Below are 26853 nucleotides of genomic sequence, written 5' to 3' on the forward strand. Positions count from 1 at the left end.
TCTTTAAAAAATGAATTAAATAAAAATAAAATAAAAATTAAAAATACTGAGTTTTTAAGAGGATAGGTAAAAAAAAAATGTAAGAAAGAAACTAGACAAATAGGCAAAAAAATTTTAAAATCTACTTAGGGGCAAGGACCTTTAACTATAATGCACCAAAAGTACCAACACAGAGAGAAGAGGGGAAATGCTATGCTCCCGTGTAACTGACTGTCTTGTCTTTTCACCCCGTTTGCCCCACCTGCGCCCCATCTTCCTAGCATCCTTCCTCCTGGTACTGCCAGCCTGTCTAGTCCTCCCAAGGATTTGAGGTGGTGGGGGGGAACAATCTAGTACCAGCTAGAGTGTAAAGAAGAGATTGAGCATGACCATTTGGGGGTCCCCGAGATGTTTAGAAAGCAGCACTGTGCAGTGTTTCTCAAGGACAACCCCAAAGCCAGGTTGGGAAAAACCATGTTGGAGAAAGTATGTCGGGGTCAGGGGAGGGTGAAGGGAAAAGGGACCAGGAAGGACAGGGGGAAGAGGAAAGGGACATAAAGAGAAGGAGGGGACAAGGAAAGGGTCTAGAAGATAGGGAGGGGAATACTCTGGCCACAGCCTCAGGGCAGAAGGAAGGGTACCCACACATGGAGGGCCCCTCCTAGATGTGCAGGGGGGCTGTAAGGGGTCTCGGCCAGGACCTCTAGTGGCTTTGTACCTGAAGTCAATAACCCGCCACTCTCTCCTGCAGCCCTGGGGATGGGATCACCCAAAGCGTCATGGTGAATGGGGCAGGTCAGGAGGCCCTAGCAATTGTCACAGTGGAGAACGATGCCATTAACCTTCTTGACCCCAGGAGGGGCCACAGCAGGAGTTACCCACTTGCAGCTTCATGCTGCCCCTCCCCTTCCCCACCGACCCAGGGAGACAGAGGCTTCTTTGCGTTGGCATTCGGGCCTCCCTCCTAAGAGCCAGTTGCTGAACTCGCAAAGGCAGGCTGTCAGCTCCCAGGGACGAGCCATCAGCAGAGGGCCAGGAGGACAGCTCCATGCTGGCAAAAGGCAGGCGACTCAGCCACAGGACGGGTGGGTCCTGAGAAAGGGAAGGTGACACCAGACAGCTGTGTGGTCTCTGCCCTACCCCTAATATTGGCTTGGTTCCCTCGCGCCCCGTGGTGGCCTGGATCCCCTCAGAGACCTGTGGACTTGCTCTTCCAGGACAAACACCACTCTGGTTGTAGTCCAAAGATAGCTCAGGTAATGCACTCGCTGCGGTCCCTTGACACTGCATCCGTTACCATCTCATTGATGGGACAGAATACGAGAAAAACCTTATGGAAGGAAGGAAGGGAGGGAGGAAGGGAGGGAGGAAGGAAGGGAGGGAGGGAGGGAGGGAGGAAAGGGAGGAAGGAAGGGGAGGGAGGAGAGGGAGGGAGGAGGGAGGAAGGAAGGAGGGAAGGAAGGAAAGGGAGGGAGGGACAAAGGAGAGAGGAAGGGAAGAAGGAAGGAAAGAGGAAGGAGGAGAGACGGAAGGAAGGAGCAGGAAGGAGGGAAGGGAGGGAGGGAGGAAAAAGGAAGGAATAAGGAATGAGGGAGGGAGAAGGGAAGGGAGGGAGGGAAGGTTTGTGGCTTTGAGAGGAAGCCCATCATGGCGAAGAAAGCATAGCGGGATCTGGAAGCCAGAGTTACATTGTAGCAAAGCAGGGAAGAATGAGAGAGAGAGAGGGAGGGAGGGAGGAAGGTGAGTGCTGTGCTACGAATGCTCAGCTAGCTCTTTTCTTCCCATACAGTCCAGGAGCCCAGCCCACGAGATGGAGCTGCGCCCTGTTAGGGTGGGGCCTCCCACCTCCAATAACCTACTCTAGAAAGCCCCTCACAGACAGGACTAGAGCTTTGTTTTCATGGTGAGTCTAGATCCTGCCAAGCTGACAACCAGAGGCTAAGCATCACGAGTCCACCCCTTGTCACCTTGACACTTAAACACATTCTTAAAAAATTGTATGACTGTGTGTGTGTGTGTGTGTGTGTGTCATTTTGACAATCAGATATTAACCATCACAGGACCCTCCCGTCACTGTCCACCAGGCCCCTGTTGCTGCCATGGAAAGACTGACCCACTGTGTAACCACTTCCCATGACAGGCCACCTGAACATGGAATCCTGGGTCTGCTCTGGCTGGCCGGCTGCTCTTTAGTAAGGCGAACACCAGCGGGCCTCCAGCCCACGGTTGCCCTGACAAAGGACCAGATCTCCACGCCTTGGGCCGATGGCCTTTGTGACCTCAAAGAGAGACTCACAGTTGCCTCATAGGGTAGTGGTATTTCCACGCTATTGCAAGCTGCTTCCCAGCCCAGCAGGATGTCACACCTGGGTGGCCCCAGGGCTTCCAGCTCAAAGTGCATCTCCAGGATGCCCCCCCACAAGAAGTGGGGCGCACTTGCTTGCTCCCACTGTGTGAGCAAGAGGATGCTGGAAGGCAGAGCTTAGGTCACAGCAAGCTTTTGCCATTGCTCCTTTTCTTTGAGGACTCATGCCCTGGTCTTCTCAAAACGGAGCCAACTGTCACCGTGAAGACCTTGTGCCATGACACTGGGGATGTAAGGGGCGCAGAGCAGTGGTGGGGACTCACTAGGGGAGACGCTCTGCTCAGCATACACCACCTCCAGCAGGGGGTGATCTGACCTGGAAATCCTAGAAGGATTTCTTCAGTATTGCAGAGGTGGCGGGTGGGGGGTAGGGGGTAAGGACACGCCTGTACGCTCTGAATTCCTAGCACAGAGACCGCACGTATAGGGAGAATGGACCCGGCCTTCCCTGGGACAGTGTGGGGGCCCAGTCTCAATGCTGCCAGAAGGGATTTGTAGATTGGACAATGATTGTTTACAAGGGAGTCTTAACATGCACTTAAAATGGCTCCCAGATGGTCTCTGCAGCAGGGCACAGCCGTGTGAATGGACCCGCTTATCACAGACACCTTTAGTTGGAAACACATGGTCCTGCAGAAGGACTGAGGGGATGGACGTGGAGCTAGTCTCGGGGCTCAGCCTGGGCAGGCCTCTGGACCAGGGGGCTCATTCTAGGTCTAATCCTCTGCCACTATGATGTGAACATCTGCATGATTCAGAACAAGGGCCTACAGATGGCCCAGCCAGCAATGGTGGGTAAATGGGAAGAGCCGGTAGTGTGTGGTACCATGAAGTTGGCTGGCTCTGCAGTGTGACAGCCTCCTCTGGGCATCAATTTCTCCAAGTGTTAACCATAGACAGGCATGTTAGAGAGGGCAGGGACAACCAGTGGAGGTGTAGTCAGGCCTCACCTCTGGACATGTGTGTGTGTTGTGGGGGGGTGTGTGTTCATAAACCTCTGAGCAGTGAAGGACATTTACCGAGTGCAGACACACTTGCCCGCGAAGCCCAAGGACCCAGGTTTGATTCTCCAGGTCCCATCTAAGCCCAATGCACATGGTGGCACATGCACCTGGAGTTTGTTTGCAGTGGCTAGAGGCCCTGGCATGCCCGTTCTCTCTCTCTCTCTCTCTAATAAAGAAATAAAATCTTAGGGAAAAAATGCCAGGTATGGTGGCACATGCCTTTAATCACAGCACTCGGGAGGCAGAGGTAGGAAGATTACCATGACTTCAAGGCCACCCTGAGACTACGCAGTGAATTACAGGTCAGCCTGAGCTAGTGAAACCCTACCTAGAAAAACCAGGGGCTGGGGGGGGGGGGCCTCTTTTCCATTCCCTAGCCTTCAGCTCCAGGAACACACTGCATGGTGACAGAAATCTTCCCATGCCTTACCCACAGGCTTTTGCCTGGACAGATCTGGCCACCACAGTTGGGCCTCTCCTGCACTCAACTTCTCCTGCACCTCTGTAGCCCCAGAAGACGCTATGACTGCTAACGGTGCAAGACAGTGGCGTCGCTTATCTGAGAAAACCCCAAGGTTTTCCTTATTTCCTAAGGGCTTCCCGCACTTCTGGCTCGGCCAGTTCCCTTCCCACCACTCAGGACAGCTGGTCCTGACTTCTTACAGCACGTTCACTAACAAACCAGCCTGGGCTGGAGAGATGGCTAAGCGGTTAAGTGCTTGCCTGTGAAGCCTAAGGACCCCGGTTCGGGGCTTGATTCCCCAGGACCCACGTTAGCCAGATGCGCAAGGGGGTACACGTGTCTGGAGTTCGTTTGCAGTGGCTGGAGGCCCTGGTGCGCCCATTCTCTCTCTTCCTCTTTCTCTGTCTGTCGCTCTCAAATAAATAACAAAAAAATAAATAATCAAAAAACAAAGCCATGCTGGGAGAAAACCCCAGAATCCTTCACAGCGTGTGTGTGACATGCACGTGTGCTTATGTATGCGTGCATATGCATAAGATGGAAGCATGCCTACCCAAGATGCCACCACGTTCCCACCCCAAAGCAGGGACAAGACTCATGCTCCGAATTCAGTGAGACATGGATGTTCTCCATCTGGGGGTGGGGCTCCTCAGAAATCACTTTCGCCCGGACTGTGCCCCCAGCTGGCACTGATGGCTTCATGCAGTGCATGTTGCCAGCCAGCCATGGTCTTGCTTCCACTGGGTACCTGTTTCTCAGACTGGCAAGACTCGGAGGCTTTATATGGGTGTTCAGTTGATTCATTATTTAGATGCCGGTGAAACCCGACCCAGCCTCCTCCTGCCACACACTTATGCCCATTCCCGGGCCCACTTTGGACCTGTAGTGTGGGGCGGGGGCATGGAGGCACACAGCTTTGTGCCCAAACCATGGAGTGCCTTGTTGGCCTACGTAGCCCATGCCCCAAACTCCATAATCAGCTTCCCTCTACAAACGGACCACAGCCTTGAGTCTCTTGAGGGCTGACTTAGAATCCCCCAACCCCAGTCCTCTGACCCCCCAACTGGCAAGGGCATTCCTTCCTTCATGCCCTCCCCTTTGGCTCTCTCACTAGAGACTGGATTTCTTATGTTAACTGTTCATGTTGACGACCATGGGAACGAATCTCCTGGTTGGACCCAAACTGATACATGTTTCGGCTTCACACACGCATTCCCGCACACACACCCTCCCATACCTCTGCTCCATACGCCCAGATGCGCACGGACTTTACGTGGTCAGTTTATCCCTGACTTGTACACTACAAACCACACCTTCTCACACCATTACACACTCACCAATCCACATACATACAGGCGTGTGGCACACACACCGTTAAACAACTCTCACACCCATCTGATCACATATTCCGTGCAGATACATTTAAGTGTAGTCCCGGATGTCTGGTTCCAAGCCTGCTGGACTGCCAGACATGAGGACCACAGTAGCTCTCCGCAGGGGTCCTGGCCGCCTGAGGCTCTCCGGATATCATAGCCATTCCTCTGTGGCAGGTGTGCCACCCACTGGCCACTGCAGAGCAGCCCTGGCGTGCCCTCGGTACCCTGTTCCATGTCTGGTACTCACAGGCTGCTGAGGCAAGTTGTATGAGGCCCCGCTCACCCCAGAACACACCTACGCTGTACAGAGACACACATACAGCCCCATGGAACTTACAAGTCTCCCCAGGGCAGCCAGAGGAGGGTCCGTACTTAAGACTTCAAAGGGGGGGAAAAATTCTAACAAAGGCATTATCTAAGAGCTTTGTGGAAACAGAGCCACACCAGCACCTGGGCAGGGCAGGCACTTCCTGCAGAATCTCCCGTGGGCACTAGCTCGGCACCGCCTTTGACAGGTGGCAGACAACATTGTTTTAATGGCCCTGCAGACTCAATTCTTAGCAGGCAATTTCCTGGGACAATCATCTTCCTGGGAATGGAAAACAGACCCGATGGCCCAGAGGCCTGGCTGGGAGGCGGCTGTGCTTCCCACAGTAGGATTGGCTGCTCCGTGAGAGACCTAACAGCCCAGCGCTAGGCAGTCACTCTCGGGGTCCAGCCCATCCCGCCTGCCTGTTCATGTTTTCTCTTTCCTGTAGAGGAGGATTTGACACATTTAAAGACCATTTCACATACCAAGGAGTGCAGCCAACAGCTGCAGCCCGTGTTCCCACTGAACCTGGATGTGCAGCAGAGCTCTTGCGTGACCCATGTTCCCACTGACCCGGATGTGCAGCAGAGCTCTTGCGTGACCTATGTTCCCACTGACCCGGATGTGCAGCAGAGCTCTTGCGTGACCCATGTTCCCACTGGCCTGGATGTACAGTAGAGCTCTTGTGTGACCCACGCGCACCAACTGAAACTGGGGCTTGTTTTTCTCTTGCCTTATTTTTAAAGGTTTACCTCAAATCTGGAGGATACTTTTTTCTGGGTACAGAATTCGGTAGGGACGTTTTCTCCTCATCCCTCCAGAGCCCTGTCTTTCTTCTGCAGCCCGTCAGGCTTCTCCTCTGCCACCTCCGTCTTGGCGCTCTCCCATCACTGCGGCCCCACCAGCAGGCTCATGCCTCCTCTGCTGCCTCTTCCTCCTTGCTGCTAGGGTTCACACAAGAGTTGTGTGTCCCCCAAGGCTTCTCCTATTGAAATTTAATCTGCTCTGAGGTATCAAGAGGGTGTTTAGGGGCAGGCCTTTGGGAAGTCATCAGCACTAGATAAAGTCATTAGGATAGAGCCCAGCGATTCACAAACCAGACCAGATTTACAAATACAGAAAGCAAACACTGCCTGTTCTCTGTGATTCCTCACTAGATTGGCCCCTCAATCTTGGACACGAACTGGGAGCCACAGACACACACACACACACACACACACACACAGAGAGAGAGAGAGAGAGAGAGAGAGAGAGAGAGAGAGAGAGAGAGAGAGAGAGAGGGAAAACCAAAAAAGCCAGGCGTGGTGGTATACGCCTTTAATCCCAGCACTCGGGAGGCAGAGGTAGGAGGATCACCGTGAGTTCGAGTCTACCCTGAGACTACAGAGTTAATCAGGTCAGCCTGAGCTAGAGTGAGACCCTACCTTGAAAAAAAAAACAAAAAACTGCTTATATGCCAACCTGCCTCAGGCACACCTTTTTAATTTTTTTTTTAATTTCAGAGAGAAAGAGAAAGAGAGAGAGAGAGAGAGAATTGGCCACCAGGGATCAGCCACTGCAATCAAACAGCAGACACCTGCACCACTTAGTGAGCATGTACAACCTTGCACTTGCCTCACCTTTGTGTGTCTGGCTTACGTGGGATCTGGAGAGCCAAATGTGAGTCCTTTGGCTTCACAGGCAAGTGCCTTAACCACTAAGCCACCTCTCCAGCCCCAGGCACACCATTTTATTAGCAAAAGATGGGAGTAGTATGTGAGCCTACTTCCTAGGTGTTGGCAGTGCTATGAACTCTAATGTTACTCTTCCGCAGTAAAAGGCAGCCACATCTCTTAAGCGCTCTCGACATGGTGATCATGGCCATCCCATCAGCAACTCTGACCTTGGGAGCTGGCCTGGAGGATGATCTGCCCTGCCCCCAAACCCATTCTTCAGTCTGCCCCACCATCACCTACAGATTCACCTAGCTGAACAGGCCACATGCCACAGCCCAAGTTGGCATGCTCTCTGCCCTGTTAAACAAGCTCCTTCTTGAGCTCGCTCTCACTCCACAGGGCAGCCAGTCAGTTGGATTATGATGGCACCCTCTACGCAGTGCCTTGCATTAGCTGTCTGATGCTTTCAGAGCCCACTCTTTATTTATTTATTTTTTTTTTTGAGGTAGGGTCTCACTCTGGCCCAGGCTGACCTGGATCTCACTCTGTAGTCCCAGGGTGTCCTTGATCTCACAGCGATCCTCCTACCTTTGCCTCTCGAGTGCTGGGATTAAAGGCATGTGCCACCACACCCAGCTCTGAGCCCATTCTTAACCCCACAGGGCAGCCAGTCTGTGAGAACATGGCCCCCTCTACCTACACAGTGCCCTGCATTGAGCCGTCTGCCGTTTGCAGAATCAAAGACTTTGTCCAGGCCTCCAAGACCAAGCTTGCCTGCCTCCGACTTGCTCCTTCTCAACCATCCCTAAAGGTCAACTTCCAGCAATGTCCACCAACTCCCCCATCTAAGAGCCAAGAGAATGAATGAAGAAATGAGTAAGTGAATCAGTAAGTGAATGTACAAATGCACAAACTGATAAAGAAATTGTGGATAGTAGCATGAAGCGGCCCAACTCTGGGAGGTCAGCTGGGGCCAGGAAGGTGGGTGGGGCAGACATTCTAGATGGGCGTGTGGAGGCTGGTGGGCTTGTCAGCCGTGGAACGATGCCATTCCATCGCCCAGGCTCGCTCAGTGTCTTCCAGGGCACTAGTGTCGTGGCTGGCTCCACGTTGCTGGGTGAACATCCAAACCGGGCACAGGGTAGGGGAGGAAGAGATTTATTTCAAGCTTATAGTTGCCATCAGGGGTGGAAGGGGCTGCGTCCATGCATCCAAGCAGAAACAAACAACCCAACCCAACAGCCAGCTAAGCCAAAAGCAGCCAGCATGAATGGACAGCAAGCAGCGGGAACCCGGGCAGAGTTCAAACTACTCTGCATAGCTTTTGGCTGGAATTCAGACCCCCCCCCCACCCCACCCCGTTAGGGCTGGACTCCAGGATCTGCCCTCAGTGACACCTCCTCCAGCCAGACAGCTGGAAAGCCAAGTTACAAGTTTTATCGGAGTCTGTGGGGGGACACACAATCAAACTATCCCAACTAGTGACCTGATGGTGCGGGCCAGCCAGTGCCGAGCACGTAAGCTTCCAGCAGAGAATTAAACCATTCACGTCCAGCTCAGAAAATGACTGGATGGGGAATGAAGGCGTGTGGCCAGTGGGTAGCTGCCTTCCAGAACCTTGGTGGGCAGATGGGAACCCCTGCCACAGGCCGTTTGGATTCTGCAATCACTGCTGAATCCCAGCTGCAGACTGCTTTTGCATAAGATTAGGATCTCATTTTGCTTTTAGATTAAAAGAAAAAAAAAAGCACGTATCAGGAGAGTTGATTGCAAACGACAAAGCTGGACTACATAATGAGGACTTCAAGATTTTTAAAAAGTATTTTAAAATTTTTTAAATTTATTTATTTGAGAGCGACAGACACAGAGAGAAAGACAGATAGAGGGAGGGAGAGAGAGAATGGGCGCGCCAGGGCTTCCAGCCTCTGCAAACGAACTCCAGACACATGCGCCCCCTTGTGCATCTGGCTAACCTGGGGAACCGAGCCTCGAACCGGGGTCCTTAGGCTTCACAGGCAAGCACTTAACCGCTAAGCCATCTCTCCAGCCCTTAAAAAGTATTTTAAATTGTGGGAAAACAAAATGTATCAAAAACCTGACCACAGTGAGCATTCACAGTGCACACAATCTGCGGCGTTAGGTTCATTCACATCCTGCCATTCACCCACTCATTCACCCTTTCATCTTACAAAACTGAAATTATGTTTCCATTAAACATCACCTCCTTCCTCCTCCCCCCACCCCGTGGAAACCACCACTCCATTTCCTGTCTCAACGAACTTGACTCCTAACAACCTCATGAGTGGTTCCACACAGTGACTGGTTTATTTCACTGAGCATAAATAATGTCCTCAAAGCTCACCTATGTTGGGGCATATATAAGAGTTTTCTTCCCTTTTAAGGCTGAATAATATCCTATTGAATGTATATATCATATTTTAATTTTCACTTATCCACTGGCTGCTTCTTTTGGCTACTGTGCTAATGCTTCTGTGAATGTGAAGATATTCAAAGACAATCTACTTTTTAATTCTTTAGGGTGTATATTCAGATCTAATTCTATGTTTAATATTTGAGCTAGTGACACACATTGCTTTCCACAGTGACCGTGGCATGTTACATTTTCACCGACAGTGTGCAAGAGTTCCCCATTCCATCTGCTCTCGCCTCCTCTTTGACATCTTGGTGACATCACACCATGGTTGTGATTTACAGATTCCTAATAATTACTGATGGCGGATTTTTTTTTTTCATGTAGGTCATGTGTACTTCTTTTTGTTGACAAATACTTAGTCAAGTCTTTTGACTATTTTGGAAGTAGTTTGTTTTTTTCTGATGGTGATGATGAGTTTTAGGTTGTTTTTTTTTTTTTAAAGTAGATTCTTTATAGATTAACCTTTATAATTAACCTTTATCAGGTATGTATGATTTGCAAACATCTTCTCACATTCCATGGGTTGGGGAAACTCCATGGGTTATCACTCATTTTTCCTTGATATTTTTATTTTTGCTAGAGTCAAATGCATCTGTATTTTCCCTTTATTACCCGTCATTTTAGTGTCTTGTAGGGGACCCATTTTTTTTATGACAGAAGAGAGAGAGGTGGGGGGGAGAAGGAGAGGAAGGAGGGAGGGAGGGAAGAAGGGAGAGGAGGGAGAGAATTGGCATGCCAGGGCATCCAGCCACTGAAATAGAACTCCAGATGCATGTGCCACCTTGTGCTTATGTGCAACCTTGTGCGTCCAGCTTACATGGGATCTGGGGAATCAAACATGGATCCCTAGGCTTCATAGGCAAGCGCCTTAACCGCTAAGCCATCTCTCCAGCCCAGGGACCCATTTTATTTATTTTGTAGTGCTTGGGATGGGATTTCAGTTTTTATTATTTTTAAATTTTGTGTATGCACATGTGTATATCTGTATATGTGTGCATCTCTGTGTGTGTGCACGTGTGTCTGTGGGGGGCGTGTCTGTGTGCACGTGTGTTCATGTTTGTGTGTGGGGGGTGTGCATGTGTGTGTGTAGACCAGAGGTTGACATAGGGAATCTTCTTCAGTCTCTTCCCACCTTATTTTCAGACAGGATCTCACACTCTTCTGAAAGCTCACTGGTTGAGCTGAACTATCTAGTCAGCAGCACTAGGGATCCTCCCATCTCTCTCGCTCCAGGGCTGGGATTAACAGGTACCCACTGCCCCTGCCCCACCCTTACCGGGGGGCTTGGGATCCAAATTCAGGTCCTCATGTTTGTACTGTAAGAACTTTACCCACTGAGCCCCCCCCAGTTTGGGGAACCCTAGATTTCAAGAAGTGCCCACAGCCAGTGCTTTAGGTGGAACGGAGCTCAGGTAGCAGCAGTTCAGCATCCCGCTCCTGTTCCCTGGCTGGCCCACCCGGGGTAGGTGAGCACCTGGGCGTGCTGGGCTCTGCTGTACTGCCCATTTGGCTGCTGGCCACTCACAAAACCATGGTGGCTCAGAACTAGGGTAGAGAAGAGGACACACACAGACCTGTATACCTGTGCCACCCTTGGTGCCAGGGATCCTGCAGAGGCGACCTACGTTCCTGTCAACCACACATAGGCACTATTGTGTGCTCTTGAGGACCCTGATGCCCCAGTAGGTGGAATTCACACAGTGCCTGTGAAGGTGGCTTACTTAAAATTTATTTGTTTATTTTGGTTTTTTTTGAGGTAGGGTCTCACTCTAATCCAGGCCTGACCTGGAATTCACTACGTAGTCTCAGGGTGACCTCAAACTCTCAGCGATCCTCCTACCTCTGCCTCCCGAGTGCTGGGATTAAAGGTGTGCGCCACCATGCCCGGCTTTAAAACTTATTTTGCACCCCAAAATAATAAAAGTAGTAAAGACTTATATAATAATAAAGTGGCCTGTGTGATAGCTGTCTTATTTTTTTCTTCTTCTTTACACATCAATAAAGTACAACTTTACTTGTTTTGCTTTTTTAGATGAAGCCCGGATCATGAGGCCAGGCTTACTCTCTTGGGTTTAAGTGATCCTCCTGCCTTGGTGTCCCCTAAGTGCTAGGACTACAGGTGTGGACCACTGCACCTGGCTCAGTTTCACTTCTCCCCAGGAAAGAAGCCCGCATTAGCTACCTTCCTCACTGTGTCCCCTGATTCATAGATATTTTTACTTCTCTCAGAGTCAGTTCATGTGTCTTCCCCCCCACCCCCAGTTATCTGTGTTTTAAGGAGATTACAGTTTTACTTCTTTTGTAGTTCTGGGTATGGGATTTTGGTTTTCACTCTTTTTTAGTATTTTATTTATTTGGATGTGTACGTATGTATGTATGCATGCATGTGTGTAGTCACATGTATGTGTGTGGGTGTGCACGCATGTATGTGTATGTGTAGAAGCAATTTAAAGGAGGAAGGGGGCTGGAGAGCTGGCTTAGCAGGTAAGGCGCTTGCCTGTGAGGCCTAGGGACGCATGTTTGACTCTCCTGGTCCCACACAGGTCGAACTCACGAGGCGACCAGTGCACAAGGTAATGTATGTGCACAAGGTGGTGCACGTGTCTGGAGCTTCAACGCAGCGGCTAGAGGATCTGATGATGTGCCAGTTCTCTCTCTGTCTCTCCCTCTCCCTCTCCAAAATAAATAAAGGATTTGCGTTGGCTCACGGTTTGAGGGACACTCCACAGCTGTGGAGAAGGCATGATAGCAGGTGCAGCTTGCATTGATGGTAGTGGGGGGGGGGGCTGCTCACATCTGGGCAGATCAGGAAGTGGAGACCACACAGGCCAGTCCTCCAGTGGGCTCGATCTCCCAGTGCTTTCATAATTTCTCAAAATAACAGCACTAGCCGGGGGGGAGGGGGCACAAGCATTCAAACACGTGAGACTACAGAAGACATTTCCCATTCAAATCATAATGGTTTATGTTCATGATGTGCCTCGGTCTCGAGTAACTCAGGAGCACCTAAGCCTGGGAGGCTGTGGCTCACCATGGAGCGTGCAAGCCTGGGGGAGGGCCGGGACCCATATCCCCATCTCCTCCATTCCTGTCTCCACCACCACTGCTACCGACCCCAGCCTTACCACCATCACTATGACCACCACATCCCCATCTCCTCCACTCCTATCTCTACCACCACTGTTACCAAGCCCATCCCTGTGTGCCCCCTTTATCAACCATCCCATTATCCACCAGGACCATCATTATCATCACCACCGTCACAACCACTGGCATCACCTCCACTTCTCCTACAACAATCATCTCACCATCAGCATCATCCCCAGAGCCATTTGTCTTCAACCATCCCTAGACCTCACTTAGCTTCTCCACAATAACCACTACCCACCAACTCTCACTCTGTGGAAACTTCTGGATAAGCAGCTCTGCCGGGCCTGACTCATGCTATCTGTACTAGCTATGGAGGCAACTACTGACAAGACCACAGGGTGATCACTGGGCCTGTCCTGCCCACTAATTTTTTGTTTTAGTTGTTCATTTATTTGTGAGCAGAAAGAGAAGGATAGTGGGTGTGCCAGGGCCTCTTGCCACTGTAAACAAACTCCAGGTGCACATGTCACTTCGTGCATCTGGGTTTAGTTGGGTACTGGGATTGAACCCGGGCCAGCAGACTTTGCAAGCCGAGCCATCTTCTCAGCCCCCCCTGAAAAGTGTATTTTAAGGCAGATGTGGTGGCACATTGCCCATAATCTCAGCACTCAGGAGGCTGAGGCAAGAAGGTTATTTTAAGTTTAAGGCTAACTTGGGCTACAGAGTGAGAGACTGTCTTCAAAACCAACCAAACAGAACTCCAGCAGTGCCTTAGTCCATTCATGTTCCTCTTTCCTACTGTGAAATTCTGGAGCCTTGCCTGATGGCTGGCAGGGCATATGTGAAGGGAAGGCATGGGGCATGCTCTCGTATGCTGAGCACACTTGAGAGCCGACTTATGGCTCCTGACCCAGCTGCTCTCACAAGGCAATGGGCACCTTCATGAAGCCGGTTTGTCCAACTCCTGGTACTCTGACTTGAACCCTGTGTGTGCACACCATCATGAAGATGCTCACCTCTGCAGATGAATGGACAGCTCTGTGGAAACAATGAGGTGTTCAATAAATGCCAGGGGGCAGCTATTTCCCTGGTGCTCAATGAGGACACTAGCTACCATGGTACAGCGCAGTCTCAGTACCAGATTCCAAAGTATTCTCTCTCAAAATCCTGCCACAGTTAGAAGTCCATGGCCCTGTGGCCACCATGACTGGCCGTTTTGGTCTGGGCACATGGCAAAGGCAAGGTAGGTTAGGGCACTGGATCCCAGGGTCATCCTGGAACAAGCTCTGGAAATCTCTAGACTCCTATTCCTAAGGGAACTGGCTAGCAAAAAATTTGGGGCTCACACCCAAGCGCTTGTAGCCCATCTGCTCAGACTTCACACATAGTACGACTCTCATCCCTTCTAAGTCTAGAGCCTGCAATCAAGTAGGCAAGAGGACCCAGTGGGTGGTGCAGTGTCTCCTAGACACCTACCCCACTGGGCCTCCTTTGTCAGGGTGAGGGTTGACTGGAGGCCTAGGTGAGCAGCTTAGGCAGAGGAAGAGAGGTGGCGTGGGAGTGGGGCTGTTCCTGGCCTGGGACCCTCTGCCTTCCCCGAACTTCCAGACACCGCCCTTGACATGTATAAAGCTCATGTCTCATGAGCTGCCCGTGCAGAACAGACATCACCTCTTACACTTACAGTAAAACTGCCACCAAAGCCAGGTCCTCCTAATGCCCCCCATCATCACATAGCCCTCTGCTGTGAGTGCAGAAGGGGTCCAGGGCACTGCGGAGGTTAAGAGCCGGAGGCTTGTCCTCTGCACAAAGATCCAGCTTTGGGGCTGGAGGGATGGCTTGGCGGTTAAAGCGTTTGCCTGCAAAGCCAAAGGACCCAGAGCTCCATTCCCCAGGGCCCACGTCACGTTAGCCAGATGCACAAGGGGGCGCACACGTCTGGAGTTCGTTTGCAGTGGCTGGAGGCCCTGAAGCACCCATTCTCTCTCTTGCTCTCTCTCTGGCTCTAATAAATAAATAATAATACTAAAATTAAAAAGACCCAGATTTCTGCTAAGAGGGGCTCAGGCCCAGGCTGTGTCCAGCATGTACAGCGGCCACCACTCACACACCCACCCAGAGCAGCCGCAGCTGGCCTCACTGACATGAAGGATGCTCCCGTTCAAATGTGACTTCGCAGCTGCTACTGACTTAATCGTGGGCTTGTCGGCAGCTCCTTCCGGCTTCTCTGCAAAGGAAACTGCCAATTACGTTACAATCCATCTTCTTCCTAGAGCAAGGCCTGGGCCACCCAAGTGGCCTTCAGATGACCGTGCGTGGGTCACCAGGCCTCCTTAGCTCTAGGGCTCTTGCCTAGTGGCTCTGGGGCCCTAGTCAACTGCTGCTGGTGAGGCTGGACCGAGACAGCACCAGCTTTGAACACGATGAGATTGGCTGGGCAGCTGTCTTTCACACGTCTAGCAAAGCATGACTCAAAGCATTGTCCATGCGCTGACTGAAACAAAGTGGCCACCCTCAATGAACACGAGAGAGAGAGGAAGAGGGAGGGAGATCATAATTACTGTTCCACTGAGGAATAAACCAAGTCAGAAAACAGCCTCAGGTCACATGGAGTGAGCTAGGACTTAAGCCCGATTTTGGCACTGCCTCCCTTGCACGCACACACACACACACACACACACACACACACACACACGCAGAGAAAACAGGACACCAGATACAGGACACAGAGCCATTCACATATTTGCCTCATGTCCCAGGCTGAAAACATCAATGCAAATTAAATATCTATTCATGTCTTCCCACTGCCTCCTCGAAATGGCAGATGCCCCTGTTAAGTTTCCTTGCACTTTATAAACTAGCTCACAGTTTAGTGACATGGGACGACAGCAGAGCCTGGAAACATGGTGACGGCCCAAGAGGGTGACGCCAGGGGGAGCATGCTCAGGTGGAGCCCAACCACCAGGGTCACCTGCATGGGGAAGCACTGGCGTTCTCAGGGGCCCACCCTACTGACCATGGGAGGGCAGACTGAGCACTGACGGGGTCTTCCCTTTACTCCCACAAGGTCCTGGGACCACCGATCACTTCAGAAGCTACAGGATGCCAAGTCACTCGTGTGTCTACATGAATCCAAGCCCAGGGTTCAAGATGTCAGGCAGGGACGTGAATAGGACAGTAACACCACGTCCTTCACTGCAGTCCCAATGTGACAACTCTCGTCTTCTGTGCCTTAGTTTCCCCACGTGCAAAACGGGAGTGTTGTACCAGTTACCAGGCTCCACGCAGCTGGAAGGCTGACTCCTGAACTCCAGGAAGACTGTGCAGGCACACTCATAGAAGAAATCTCTGCACCAGAGGCTAAGAGGCAGGACGGATACCAGGACCAGCTCTGTTCCATGTAGCTCCAGGGGCTAAGGCACATGGAGCCAGACAGGACAGGGGTCATAACACCCCCCACCCCAGCCACTGATGATAAGGAAAGACATGAGTCTAGATTTCCACCTAACATGGGGAGCAGAAAGCTGGGTAGTGTGGGCCCAAGCCCACGTTCTTTCCCCAGCATTATGTGGCCCAGCTCAGGGCTTGGCCTCTCTGTCCATGTCTGTCCCGTCTTTCTGTACGTTTCTATCTATGCCTTTGTCTCTTTCTTTCTCGAAACTCAGTTGTGAATAGGGACAAGACTTCTTTCCTGGAAGTCCCCCACAAACACCCCTGGGGAAGTCTGGGTAGGGTGTCTGCCAAGGGACATCAGTTTTCTGCCATCCCCACACCCTGACCCAAATCCACAAGGGCCTCTGGCCACGTCTCAGCCAAGGCCTTCCCACTGTGCCCACTTCCTGAGTGGGGATCCAGAGAGGTCACTGTCTTTGCACACACACTGCTATCCCTGAACAGGACTCTGGCTGGCAGCATGACATCACAGAGGCAATTACAGTAATCAACTTAGGCCAATCTGCCCAATTATTTTTAGTCTGGAGAGAGGTGGAGTGAGAGAGGGCTGCCAGTTCCCTTGCTGGGTGTGGGGTGGGTCCGTGCACAGGGAGGTTTCCAGGCATCAGCTGTGATGCCACTGTTTCCAGAGCCTTGTCTGCATATGATCTTAAGAGTCCAGGTCTTCTGAGAACCTTGGGCACTCAGTGGGCAGTGGAGGCTCAATATGTGCCCACATGAAGAACATCATAGGAGCTGCGGCCTTCCTCACATGCTCTGAGATGCCACCCGATGAAACCACACCTGGTGGAGGTATGACATAAAGTCTACCCAATTAAAAAACAGCCAAGGAGGGCTAGAGAGATGGCTTGGTGGTTAAGGTGCCTGCCTATAAAGTCAAAGAACCTAGGTTCAATTCCCCAGGGCCCACATAAGCCAGATGCACAAGATGGCACATGTGTCTGGAGTTCGTTTGCAGTGGTTGGAGGTCTGGCACACCCATTCTCTCTCTCTTTCTCTCTCTCTGCTTCTTTCTTTCCCTCTCAACTTAATAAATAAAAAATGTTTAAAAAAGATTTAAAGTTAACAAAAAACAGCTAAGGAATTTGAAGGGACTCTTCCTCAAAGATTATACATGACTGGCCAATAAGTGTACCAAAAAATGTTCAAATCGTCCTGGGACTAGATCGCTAATCTTTTGGAAAATGCAAACCAAAACCATAAGGGGCTACCACTCTGTGCCTACCGGGATGCCTAGAATTTAAAAAAATAAAAACAAAACCACAATTAGATATTTGCGCCCACTAGAATTTAAAAAGTCAACAGAGGGAAATAAGTGTTTGAGAGGATGTGGGGACACTGTAACCTTTGTGCATGGCAAAAGGGGATGTCAAGTGATTCTGTTCCTCTGGAGAAATTTGAGCAGTTGTTCAAAAAACAAACACAGAAGTCCAAACAAATCTGCTCTTAGGAACATTCCTAGAAGAACTGAGAAGGTTTCAAACTGAAACTTTCACAGGATGCGCAAAGCAACATTGTAACAATCAAGAGGTAGGAAAGACCCACTTTCCCTATTAACAGAAGAATAGATACATAACTGCATATACACACAAAGTAAATGTTATTTACTCTTAAAAAGAACAACATCCTGGGCGGGAGAGATGACCCCGCAGTCAGTGTGACGGGATTCACTTCCCCAGTACCCACCTAAAAAGCCAGATGCGCAAAGTGGCACATGTATCCGGAGTTTGTTTGCACTAGAGGCCCTGGTATGCTTGTTCTCACTTTCTCTTTTTGCAAGTAAATAAATAAATATATATATTGATTTTTCAAGGGAGGGTCTCACTCTAGCCCAGGCTAATCTGGAACTCACTATGTAGTCTCAAGGTGGCAATCCTCCTACCTCTGCCTCCCAAGTGCTGAGATTAAAGGCGTGTGCCACCATGCCCAGCAAAAAAAAAAAAAAAAAAAAAATTAAAAAAAAAGCAACATCCTGACATCTTAGAAAGTGGACAAGCTCTGAAACCACTATGCTGACACACACAAAAAAAGCCAGACACAAAAGTCTGTTTCTATGGATTTGCCAGAATAGGCAAATCCAGAGACAGAAGGTGACTGGCTGCCAGGACCATGGGGAACCCTGATCACTAGCGCAGGGAATCCTTTTGGGGGTGACAGGAATATGACAGAATATGCTAAGTGCCATTTCCCGTTCCCTAACTTCTGAGCCCAGCATAGGTCTCTGCTGGGACAACCAGGACACTGGGACCCGGCTGGAGTGTAAAGACCCCCCCCACCCGCCCCGGAGTGTGCACAGGGACACCCCAGCCTGTGTGCTTCACCCGGAGTTTTCTGAACTAACTCCCTGTTTCTCCTGCACTAAGAAAGTTTCTGGGATGGGATTCCAGCCTGTGCCACATAGGCAAAGTGTCACAGACCCTTCCAGGCCCAGCCCCACGAAGCTCTAGGACCTCTTGTATTTACGACCAGGTACCCAGGCTCAGAAGTGGAACTGCTGATGTGAGAGGTCACTGCTGGGCGTGGTGGATACTAGCTGTCACACAGACAGGACAGTAACAGGCTGTGCCAGGTCACTGAGACCCCAGCCAGAAATCTGTCACCAACGACTATAGAATAGATACAGGCGGCTCAGTGTAGACTCTCCAGGGCTCCATGGTGTCCTGCTTGTGGACGTGTGGGCTGAATCTCCTGCAAAGGTGACCTTCACCTGCCCACCTATGGTGGGCTACAAGGTGAGCAGAACCCTCACCGTGAGAAAACACATTCCCGGGCACTAGGCATTCCATCCTGTTTCCTCCGGGAGGAGGGTCACGCCCACAGCCACTGACTCCCAAGACATGGCCTGGTGCCCACAGGCAAGCACACATGGGGCACCTCTCCACTTGTATCTTATTCTGGTACATGTCGGAGGAAGAAACTCAGCGAATCCACCCACTGTGGACCCCCAGCTAACTCTGTCCCCTTACCCCACACTTAGATCCCAGATCTTCTCCTGCATTTTTGGGGTCTCTTTTGTTCTTTCTTTCTTTCTTTTTCTTCTTTTGGTTTTCGAGGTAGGGTCTCGCTCTAGCCCAGGCTGACTTGGAAATCACTCTGATCACTCTGCATTCTCGGGGTGGCCTCGAACTCATGGTGATCCTCTTACCTCTGCCTCCTGAGTGCTGGGATTAATTTTGGGGTTTCTTAACTTTTAGAAGCTCTTCCTTTCAGTCATTTCAGAGTCAACACTTCCTGGAATCTCGCAAGCATAGGTAGGGAGCTGGGCTCAGTTGCTATGAGCATTGCCCAGCCTTCCTTGCCTCCTGCTCCAGGGCCACGCTGCCCCTCAGACATCCCTGCAGAACCCGGGTATCAGTACCCCAGGTCACAGAAGAAGGCAAGCCCAGGACCATGGGGAGCTGCATTTATTTGCCAGTTCCTGAATCTGGATGGAGGTTCTGTCCCTTAAGATCTGGGCCACGGGGTCACTGCCATCTCTCTTGAGCAGGTCTCAGGAATGGGCCCACCCTATTGGAGAACACCAGCCCCACTGGGTATCGAATCGACACAATCAAGGAGGAAAGTCTGCACTGCCAGCCAGCGCCCCAGGTGTGTACACATCTATGCAGGTGCACACTTAATCTTCTGCAGTAGTACCGGGCGCTCTGCTGAGTGGAGCCACCCACGAGGCGTAAGCAAACAGAAGTATTTGCTTGGGGCTGGCAGGTGGTGCCTGAACAGCAGCCCTCAAGCTCTCACCAACCAGGCTTCTAAGGGTACCAGCACCCCAGGGGAGGAGCTGAAGGACCAAAGTAGTACCCCGCTGTCTCCTCTAGACCCCCGCCCTCCCCTGGCTTGTTTAGGGTGTCACAGTAGCTAGCTCAGGGATCCACTAGCTTCACAGATTTGGGTTTCAGGTGCAAAGGGGAGAGTTAGGGCTCAAACAGCTGTGAGGCCAGAGTTCTGAGACCCAAGTCTATTTAAGGTACTCAGGGCTTATCCACGGCCCTGGAGATAAACTTGGGTGGTGAGGGTACAAGGTAGGAAGGAAGGGAGGGGGCGTCCAGTGCACAAGAGTTCTCCAGTGTCCTGGAACCTCCTTCAAGAGAAGATCCTGTCCTCTAAGGTGCGCTAGGGGAGGCGGAGCTCTCCTTCAGGAGGTAACAGCCTCCCCCTCCCCCAGAACAGAGCCTGGGGTGCTGCTGTGGGGGGGGGGGGTGGTCAGCTGTGAGTCAGTTCCACTGAAACCACAGCTTCTTAGGGGTGAGAAACACAAGAGGACAGCCATCGCCTCTTCGGTGGCCCACGGGGTCAGTACTCCCTGCTGGACTGTCCATCAGCCTTCTCACCTTGCTTTCCTGTCCACTGTACACCCCTATCTGAAAACGTCTCCCCTCCTCTACCTCTCCTCCCCTCCCCCCGCTCTCCACCTCCCCTTCCCTTCCTCCCTCTCGCCCTCCTTCTTCCTAAGGGCTTCGTGTTTCTTTTACTGTTCATCCTTCCTCTCAGTCCTTTCTGATGAGTACTATCAAGTCATGTGTACAGAAAAATAACTAGAATCCCAAAGAGGAGGTGAGCTTAGCAGGCATGGAGGAGGCCTAGGGCAGATCCCAGCCCAGGAGCACCTCTCCCACTTCACAAGGAAGGGGCTTCCACAGTACAAACACATGGCCCCTCACCTGGGTGGAAGGAAGCGCAGCCTGAGGGGAAACAGGACTAGAGTTTGTTTCCTGGGCCTCTCAGGGACACTGTCTTCCCCAACCTGTCCTGGGGCCCTGGGAAGGAGAGCTCTACCTGGATGAGGGCATGTGCTTGTGTCCACGTCCCTGGAGCCCAGCCTCCCACTCAGCATCCTCCCCTCAAAATGCCAAATGCCCAGACAGACATGGTGCACATGGGATTCACAGTGGGACTCACTGGTGGACAGGCAGGCTCAGGATATCCAGAATACCACGTTCCACTGCCCCAAACACAAGGCTCCCTGAACATGACAGCCCAGGAGCAGGAGAGTCCCTAAGTCTCCATGGGGTCTGCAGTGCAGAGACTGGCGGAGTCTCAGTTTGCTCATCAGTAAAATGGGAAAAGTTCTCAGCTGGATAGAAGGAGCCACTAAACAGGCAAGATTAAACCAGTTTATATATAAGCTAGGGCCATCACCTTGACAGTTCCCTGTGGGCTGGTTTCAGCCTTTCCCAGGTAAGGGGACCTGCAGGGTCCTTTCCCCAGCTGCAGAGAGGAAGGCCCTGGGATAGGGGGCAGGGGGAGGGTGGCAGCTTCCGACTTCCCTCTCCTTGTCCATCCCAGGCTCCATTTCAATAGATACCATAATTTTTAATTAGTTTTCTCCTCCCCTAGCTAAAAGGCTATTAGCACCCCATTAGGTGGATGCATCCCATTTTCTTCACACTTCCAAGGAAACAATGATTTACTTAGCTTGTTCCTAAAGCAATTCTGCAGAATAGATGGACTCAATAACTTCCCCACTTGCTGTCTGCTTGCAGGCCTCACCCTCCAAAGTGCACCGGCTGCTCCAGCCCACAGCAAGGGCACTGGGAGTCAGCATCAGGGTGAGGAAGTTCTCCGCGGTCCCAGAACTCAGGGAAACAATGAGAGATGACTCTGAAGCCGCAGGGATCTACTCTGAAGGAAGTACCTGGTGGTACAAGGCAGAGGTGGGTCCCTAACCCATATGGGGGAACCACTTGGAGAGAGATCCTGTCGGAACATGGTGCTAGGTCATTTTAAAATTATTTATTTGAGAGAAAGAGAGAGAGGCTAAAGAGAAGCAGAGAGAGAGAGAGAGAATGGGTGCACCAGGGCCTCTATCCACTGCAAACAACTCCAGACACATATGTCACCTTGTGCCTCTGGCTTTATGTGGGTTCTGGGGAATCAAACCTGGGTTGTTAGGCTTTGCAGGCAAGTGCCTTAACCGCTAAGCCATCTCTCCAGCCAGGTCATTTGTTTCTTGCAGCTGGAGGTTCTAAGCAAAAAGCCAAGCCAGGAAAATGAGGGATAAGAGGTTTGCTGAAGAGCTCGGGAAGGGCCAGAGTGAGTTTGGCTTGGACGTGTGGGGGGAGCCCTGGATCCTGGCATTCAGCGTCCTCATCGAGACAGTGGGAAAAGTTGTACCTGGAGCAGTGAGGAGCCAGAAACTTTAAACAATTTACAGGAGGAGGCTGTTAGCTCTGGTTCCGTGTTCGTGGGGGGATCCTATGATGGGACGTGCCTGTGAATATGAGCGGACAGTGAGTATCGTTCTGTGTACACGTGGAGTCCCTGGTATGCCTGGAACAATGTAGGGGGATGTGGGAGCCGGGCCACGCTGTAGAGGTGCCCGTGGGTGTGCCCAGGAAGGTCCCTCAACTCTAGAGAGTCACTCCATCCCCAGGGCAACAAGCCTGGCCGCTAGAGCGATGCATCCACGAGAGGGCGCCGGAGGCAAACCGTTTCCCGGCTTCGTGGGCTGGGCAGCCGCACCCCGCTGGCCTCTCCAAAGGCAGCCCAGAGCAGATCAATGGAGAAGGGGATCAGCAGCTCCAAGGCTGGGGACCGAGGGCCTCTCCTAAAGCCCCTGCCAGCTCCTCCTGGGAATGAGGCCATCGCCTCCCTCTCAGTGCTCACAACCACGGTTTCTTGATCATCTCAGGAGAAGGGGGTGGGTGATAGGCGCTTATATTCCCTTGGATTCTAGAAGCTGTCAGGTTCTGTGGGTCAGGAGTCTGGGCCCAGAAAGCTCCCTATAATTACTAACAAATGCCACAGACCAGACACTTGAGCTGGGGCGGGGGGGGGGGGGGAGGTCCCTTGTAGGCCTCTTGGCACCTGGCTACGCTCAGGGCTAGGCTTCCTAGCTCGGGCCTGACTATACACCTGAACCGCCAAGTTGGAAGCCACATGCCCAGGAGAGCTTCAGAATTTCAGCCTTGTAACTGCATCTGTCTCAGGCAGGGCCCTTCTCCCTGCCACTCCCCTAAAAACCCTAGACTTTAGAACATTCCCCCAATCCCATTCTTCCCCTCAGGGAGGATGGGGTCTTTCCTCCTGACCCCCTCCTGGCCAAGCTGTGACGCGTCAAACGCGGCCTGCGAATCCAGGACGCGGTCCGGTGATCCTTCCCGGTGGTGGCCGAGGAGCAAGAAAGCGCTTTGTAAGAAATGGAAGAGTGTCGCCTTTGCTCCTTCCTCTCTTTGACGGAGGGAAACTTGGTGAGGATATACCAACGCTCCAAGAGGGGGACCAAGTTAGGACAAGTGTGACACTAAAATGCGCTGCGCTTGTGGGGGAGTTCCACAGGCTCCAGTCTTGGGGTTCATTCGGTCGGTGTCTGAAGTGTGGGCACAGTGACCAGCCTTTGCAAGGCCACACCTAATAAAGTCTACATTGCGCAGGACGCAGGCGGCACACAATCCTACCCCATCCATCGCCATGTGGCCAAAAGCGTTCGGCCCTGGGCCATTAGGTGTCCCCCAAAGGCTGCTGCTCAGGTGCGCCTGCCCTGCCTAGCAGAAGCGGGATGGGACTTGGACCAGGGCGTACTCTCTGGGGAAGACACCCCAGAAGTCAAGCGCTTTTAGGTTTTCAAAGACCAGGGCGGCAAAACCACACAAGGGGAGAGGGGAAAAAAAAATCTTTTAGCAGACAGCCTCCGCACCCTTCAGCTGATCAGGACGGCAGAGCCGAAGGACGAAGGCGGAAAAAGAAAAACACAGATCAAACAGCAGTCTTCCGCAGAGAACAGAATTCCCCGCGCCAAGTCGCCGGCTTCCCGGAGGGCGGGGGGAATACCTGCCCCGTCGGCACCCCACTCCCTACACCCCCCCCCAAACCTTGCGAGACCCGTGCGCTTTGCGGCTGAGGCTGGAGGCGTGACCAGCGAGGAGGAGGATGAGCGCTGCTCCGGGGCGGCCCAGGCCGCATCCCGCACCGGTCGGAGACCCACCCAGCCGGCGGCCAGGGGCGCTCGGCCCGCCGCAGCCCACGGAGCCGAGGGAGCCGGGGCGCCCGCGCAGCCCACGGCGGCGCGGCCGTCTCGGAGCGCGTGGGGCCGGGGCGCGCGGCGCTAACTTCGCCCGGGGTTACGACTCACCTTCGCCCAGCAGTGGCAGCAGCAGCAGCAGCCTGGGCCCCAGCCCCGCGGCGGTGCGGGACGTCACCCTCGCCATCGCCAGGGCGCGCGGAGGGCCGCCGCTGGAGCGCCCCGGAGGGGTCTCGGTGGCGGTGGCGGTGGCGAGCGGCGCTCAGCCGGGCCTCTCCATGCCCTCCCTCCCCCGGGCGCAGCTGGGCACTGCGGGCGCTGCTGCGTCGGGGCGCCACTTCCCCGGGAAGCGCGGCGCGCACGGCTCCACTTGCGGGACTGAGGCTGCCCCTGGGCAGCGGACTGGGGCGGGGCGGGGCGGGGCGGCGGGGCGGGGCTAGGATGGCCCGAGGGGGTGCGGAGGGGACGGTGGCGGCTGGGGGGGATGTCGAGGCGGGGCGCCAGGTGCTGCGTGGGCGGGGGCGGGGGACAAGGTGTGGACCGAGAGGGCCCGGGCGGGGCGTGTGTGGTGACCCGCGGTTCCATCCTGGCACGCGGCTGGCCCGGCGGGGTGGGCACACGTCGGCCAGCGGACCGACTTTCTCACTCCGTGCGCCCGCCCGCTTGCTGTCATCGCTCGCTCTGGTTCTTTCCCGCCGCCCAGATAGGGCGAGGATGCCTCGCAGGGATGCTCATCAGGCTGCCAACAACACCCAAAGGGACCCAGTGGCTAGGGAATACCCCCTCCAGTCTCGGGACGCGAGCGCATTTATCAGGGGGCGGAGCGGGGCGCCTTGGGAGCCCCCAGTCTCTTCTGGGACGTGGAAGGAGAAGGGGGAGCCTCTTAAGGAGAGAGAAAAAAACCCGACAGGAACCGGCATTTAGTTTATAATGTATCCTCTGCTGGAGAGGGTGGAGGTCCCAGAGGACTAGTGTGTGACCCCTAGGCTTGGTCCAGCCAATGCGAATGAGAAACTAGCTAAGGGCACACCTTTCAAAGAGACCTGCTGCTGCTGCTGCTGCTGCTGCTGCTGCTGCTGCTGCTGGTGGTGGTGGTGGCCTCATAGAGTACTTGGAACCCAGGTGCCCTGCCCGGCTCCAAATAGAACCCCTAGGATATGAACAGGACATCTGGAAGGATACAGGAGTCCCCCGAGAATAAAATCCCCCCCCCCAAAGAAATGATGCCTAAAATAACATTCACTCCTGATAAAAGTTAACCTCTACACAGGAAATGAGAGGTCCCTGGTGAGGTCAGATACGGACTCCAGGCCTGTGTAGGAAAAATTCATCCCCCACCCCCACCCCCGCCCCCAGCTGCCCTTTTGAGGTCTGGCTTCCACATGGGAAATAGAAGCCCGTGGGGTCTTGCGGTGTGCAGGGTCCGGAACCTGGGCCTGGGGGTGCCCTGCCCAGCAATTTCTCTTCCGCAGTGTGCAGAGCCCCACCCTGCGGCCTGCCTGGCTGAGCCCAGAGCTGCACAGGCAATCTGTACATCACTCTGCAGATATGAAATCAAAGTGAAGTCACCCTCACCGGCGAGAGCAAGAGCTGCCAAGACAGAGGTTGGCTTGGGGCCAGGTCAGCTGAGATGTCCACAGGCCCTGTCTGCTGATGGGTTGGCGGCCAGTCCCACAGGCCTGCCAGCTCGAGAGAGCCATCTTGAGGACGCTAGACCTTGTTTTCCCTGTCACGCAACCCCGGGGCCCTGGACCTTTGAATTTATGGAACTGGAGTTGGCCGGCCGTAGGGTACTGACATGCCCCCATCTCTAGAGCTATCAACCAAGCCTGTGCTCAGGGAAGGGGCCTAAGCAGGAATGGAAGTTGTGTGTGTGTGTGTGTGTGTGTGTGTGTGTGTGTGTTTACTTTTGGGCTCCTGTGGCTGCTTCCCAAGAGAATTCAGAGGGAAAAGGGACTTCCCTGTCTTTCCAACCAGCTCCCCAAACATTTCCCTCAAGGACCACCGTGGTCAGGACGTGACTGACACTGGGCTAGGTTAGATAAGTGCTGGGCTTGTTGTGACCACCCTGAGGTCTCCCCCACAGCTGTACTCCTGTCTGGTCTCTCTCAGACCTTTCCACCCTTGGGGTTACTGACAACATGGTTGGGGCATTACCCTCTCCCTGGTGAGGTCTTGGGCAGGTTCTTATGGGAACCCCAAATATACACACGCATGCATGTCCACACGCACACACTTGTGTCCACATACGTGGATGCTTATGCACTGAAGTGGGTACCTTACACACTTCTTGCGTACCCAGGGAGCGGGCCAGAGACAGGAGCATCCAGTAGAGATCAGAAGCAAGTGCTGGCAACTGGGCACCACAGGGAGTGTTCCATTCAGCCCCGACTAGACCCAGGCTGTGGCTAGGGATCCAGAATCTGAGAGGAGGAGGAGCGAACTTCCTCATCAAATTAAAGAAGAAGCGAGGCCAGGCATGATGGCACACGCCTTTAATCCCAGCACTTGGGAGGCAGAGGTAGGAGGATCGCCAACAGTTCAAGGCCACCCTGAGACTACATAATTAATTCCAGGTCAGCCTGGACCACAGACCCTACCTCGAAAAACCAAAAAAAAAAGAAGAAGCAGAAGCGGGTGCCACTCCTCCCAGAGCCCAAGAAAAGCCCCAGGCCAGGCTGGGGTAGAGCCCAAAGGGCTCAGTCTGTGATCCCCCTCCCTCCCCCCCGCTCAACCCTAGGAAGTCACATCCCTTGCTGCTTTTCAG

At 52.9% G+C, this 26853-nt stretch overlaps 1 protein-coding gene across 1 annotated transcript in view; it reads right to left on the bottom strand.

The window, feature by feature from the left end:
* The window catches only part of Ret (ret proto-oncogene), a 56470-nt gene extending 32192 nt beyond the window's left edge, over positions 1–24278 (bottom strand). The window contains exon 1 of the mRNA XM_045137333.1: positions 24198–24278. Within this exon, the coding sequence (XP_044993268.1) occupies positions 24198–24273 (76 nt within the window). The 5' untranslated portion in view covers positions 24274–24278. The remainder of the gene's footprint in view (positions 1–24197) is intronic.
* Between the last annotated feature and the right edge of the window lie 2575 nt (positions 24279–26853).

The sequence above is a fragment of the Jaculus jaculus genome, chromosome 18 (genome assembly GCF_020740685.1).
Source record: "Jaculus jaculus isolate mJacJac1 chromosome 18, mJacJac1.mat.Y.cur, whole genome shotgun sequence".
Lineage (NCBI taxonomy): Eukaryota > Metazoa > Chordata > Mammalia > Rodentia > Dipodidae > Jaculus > Jaculus jaculus.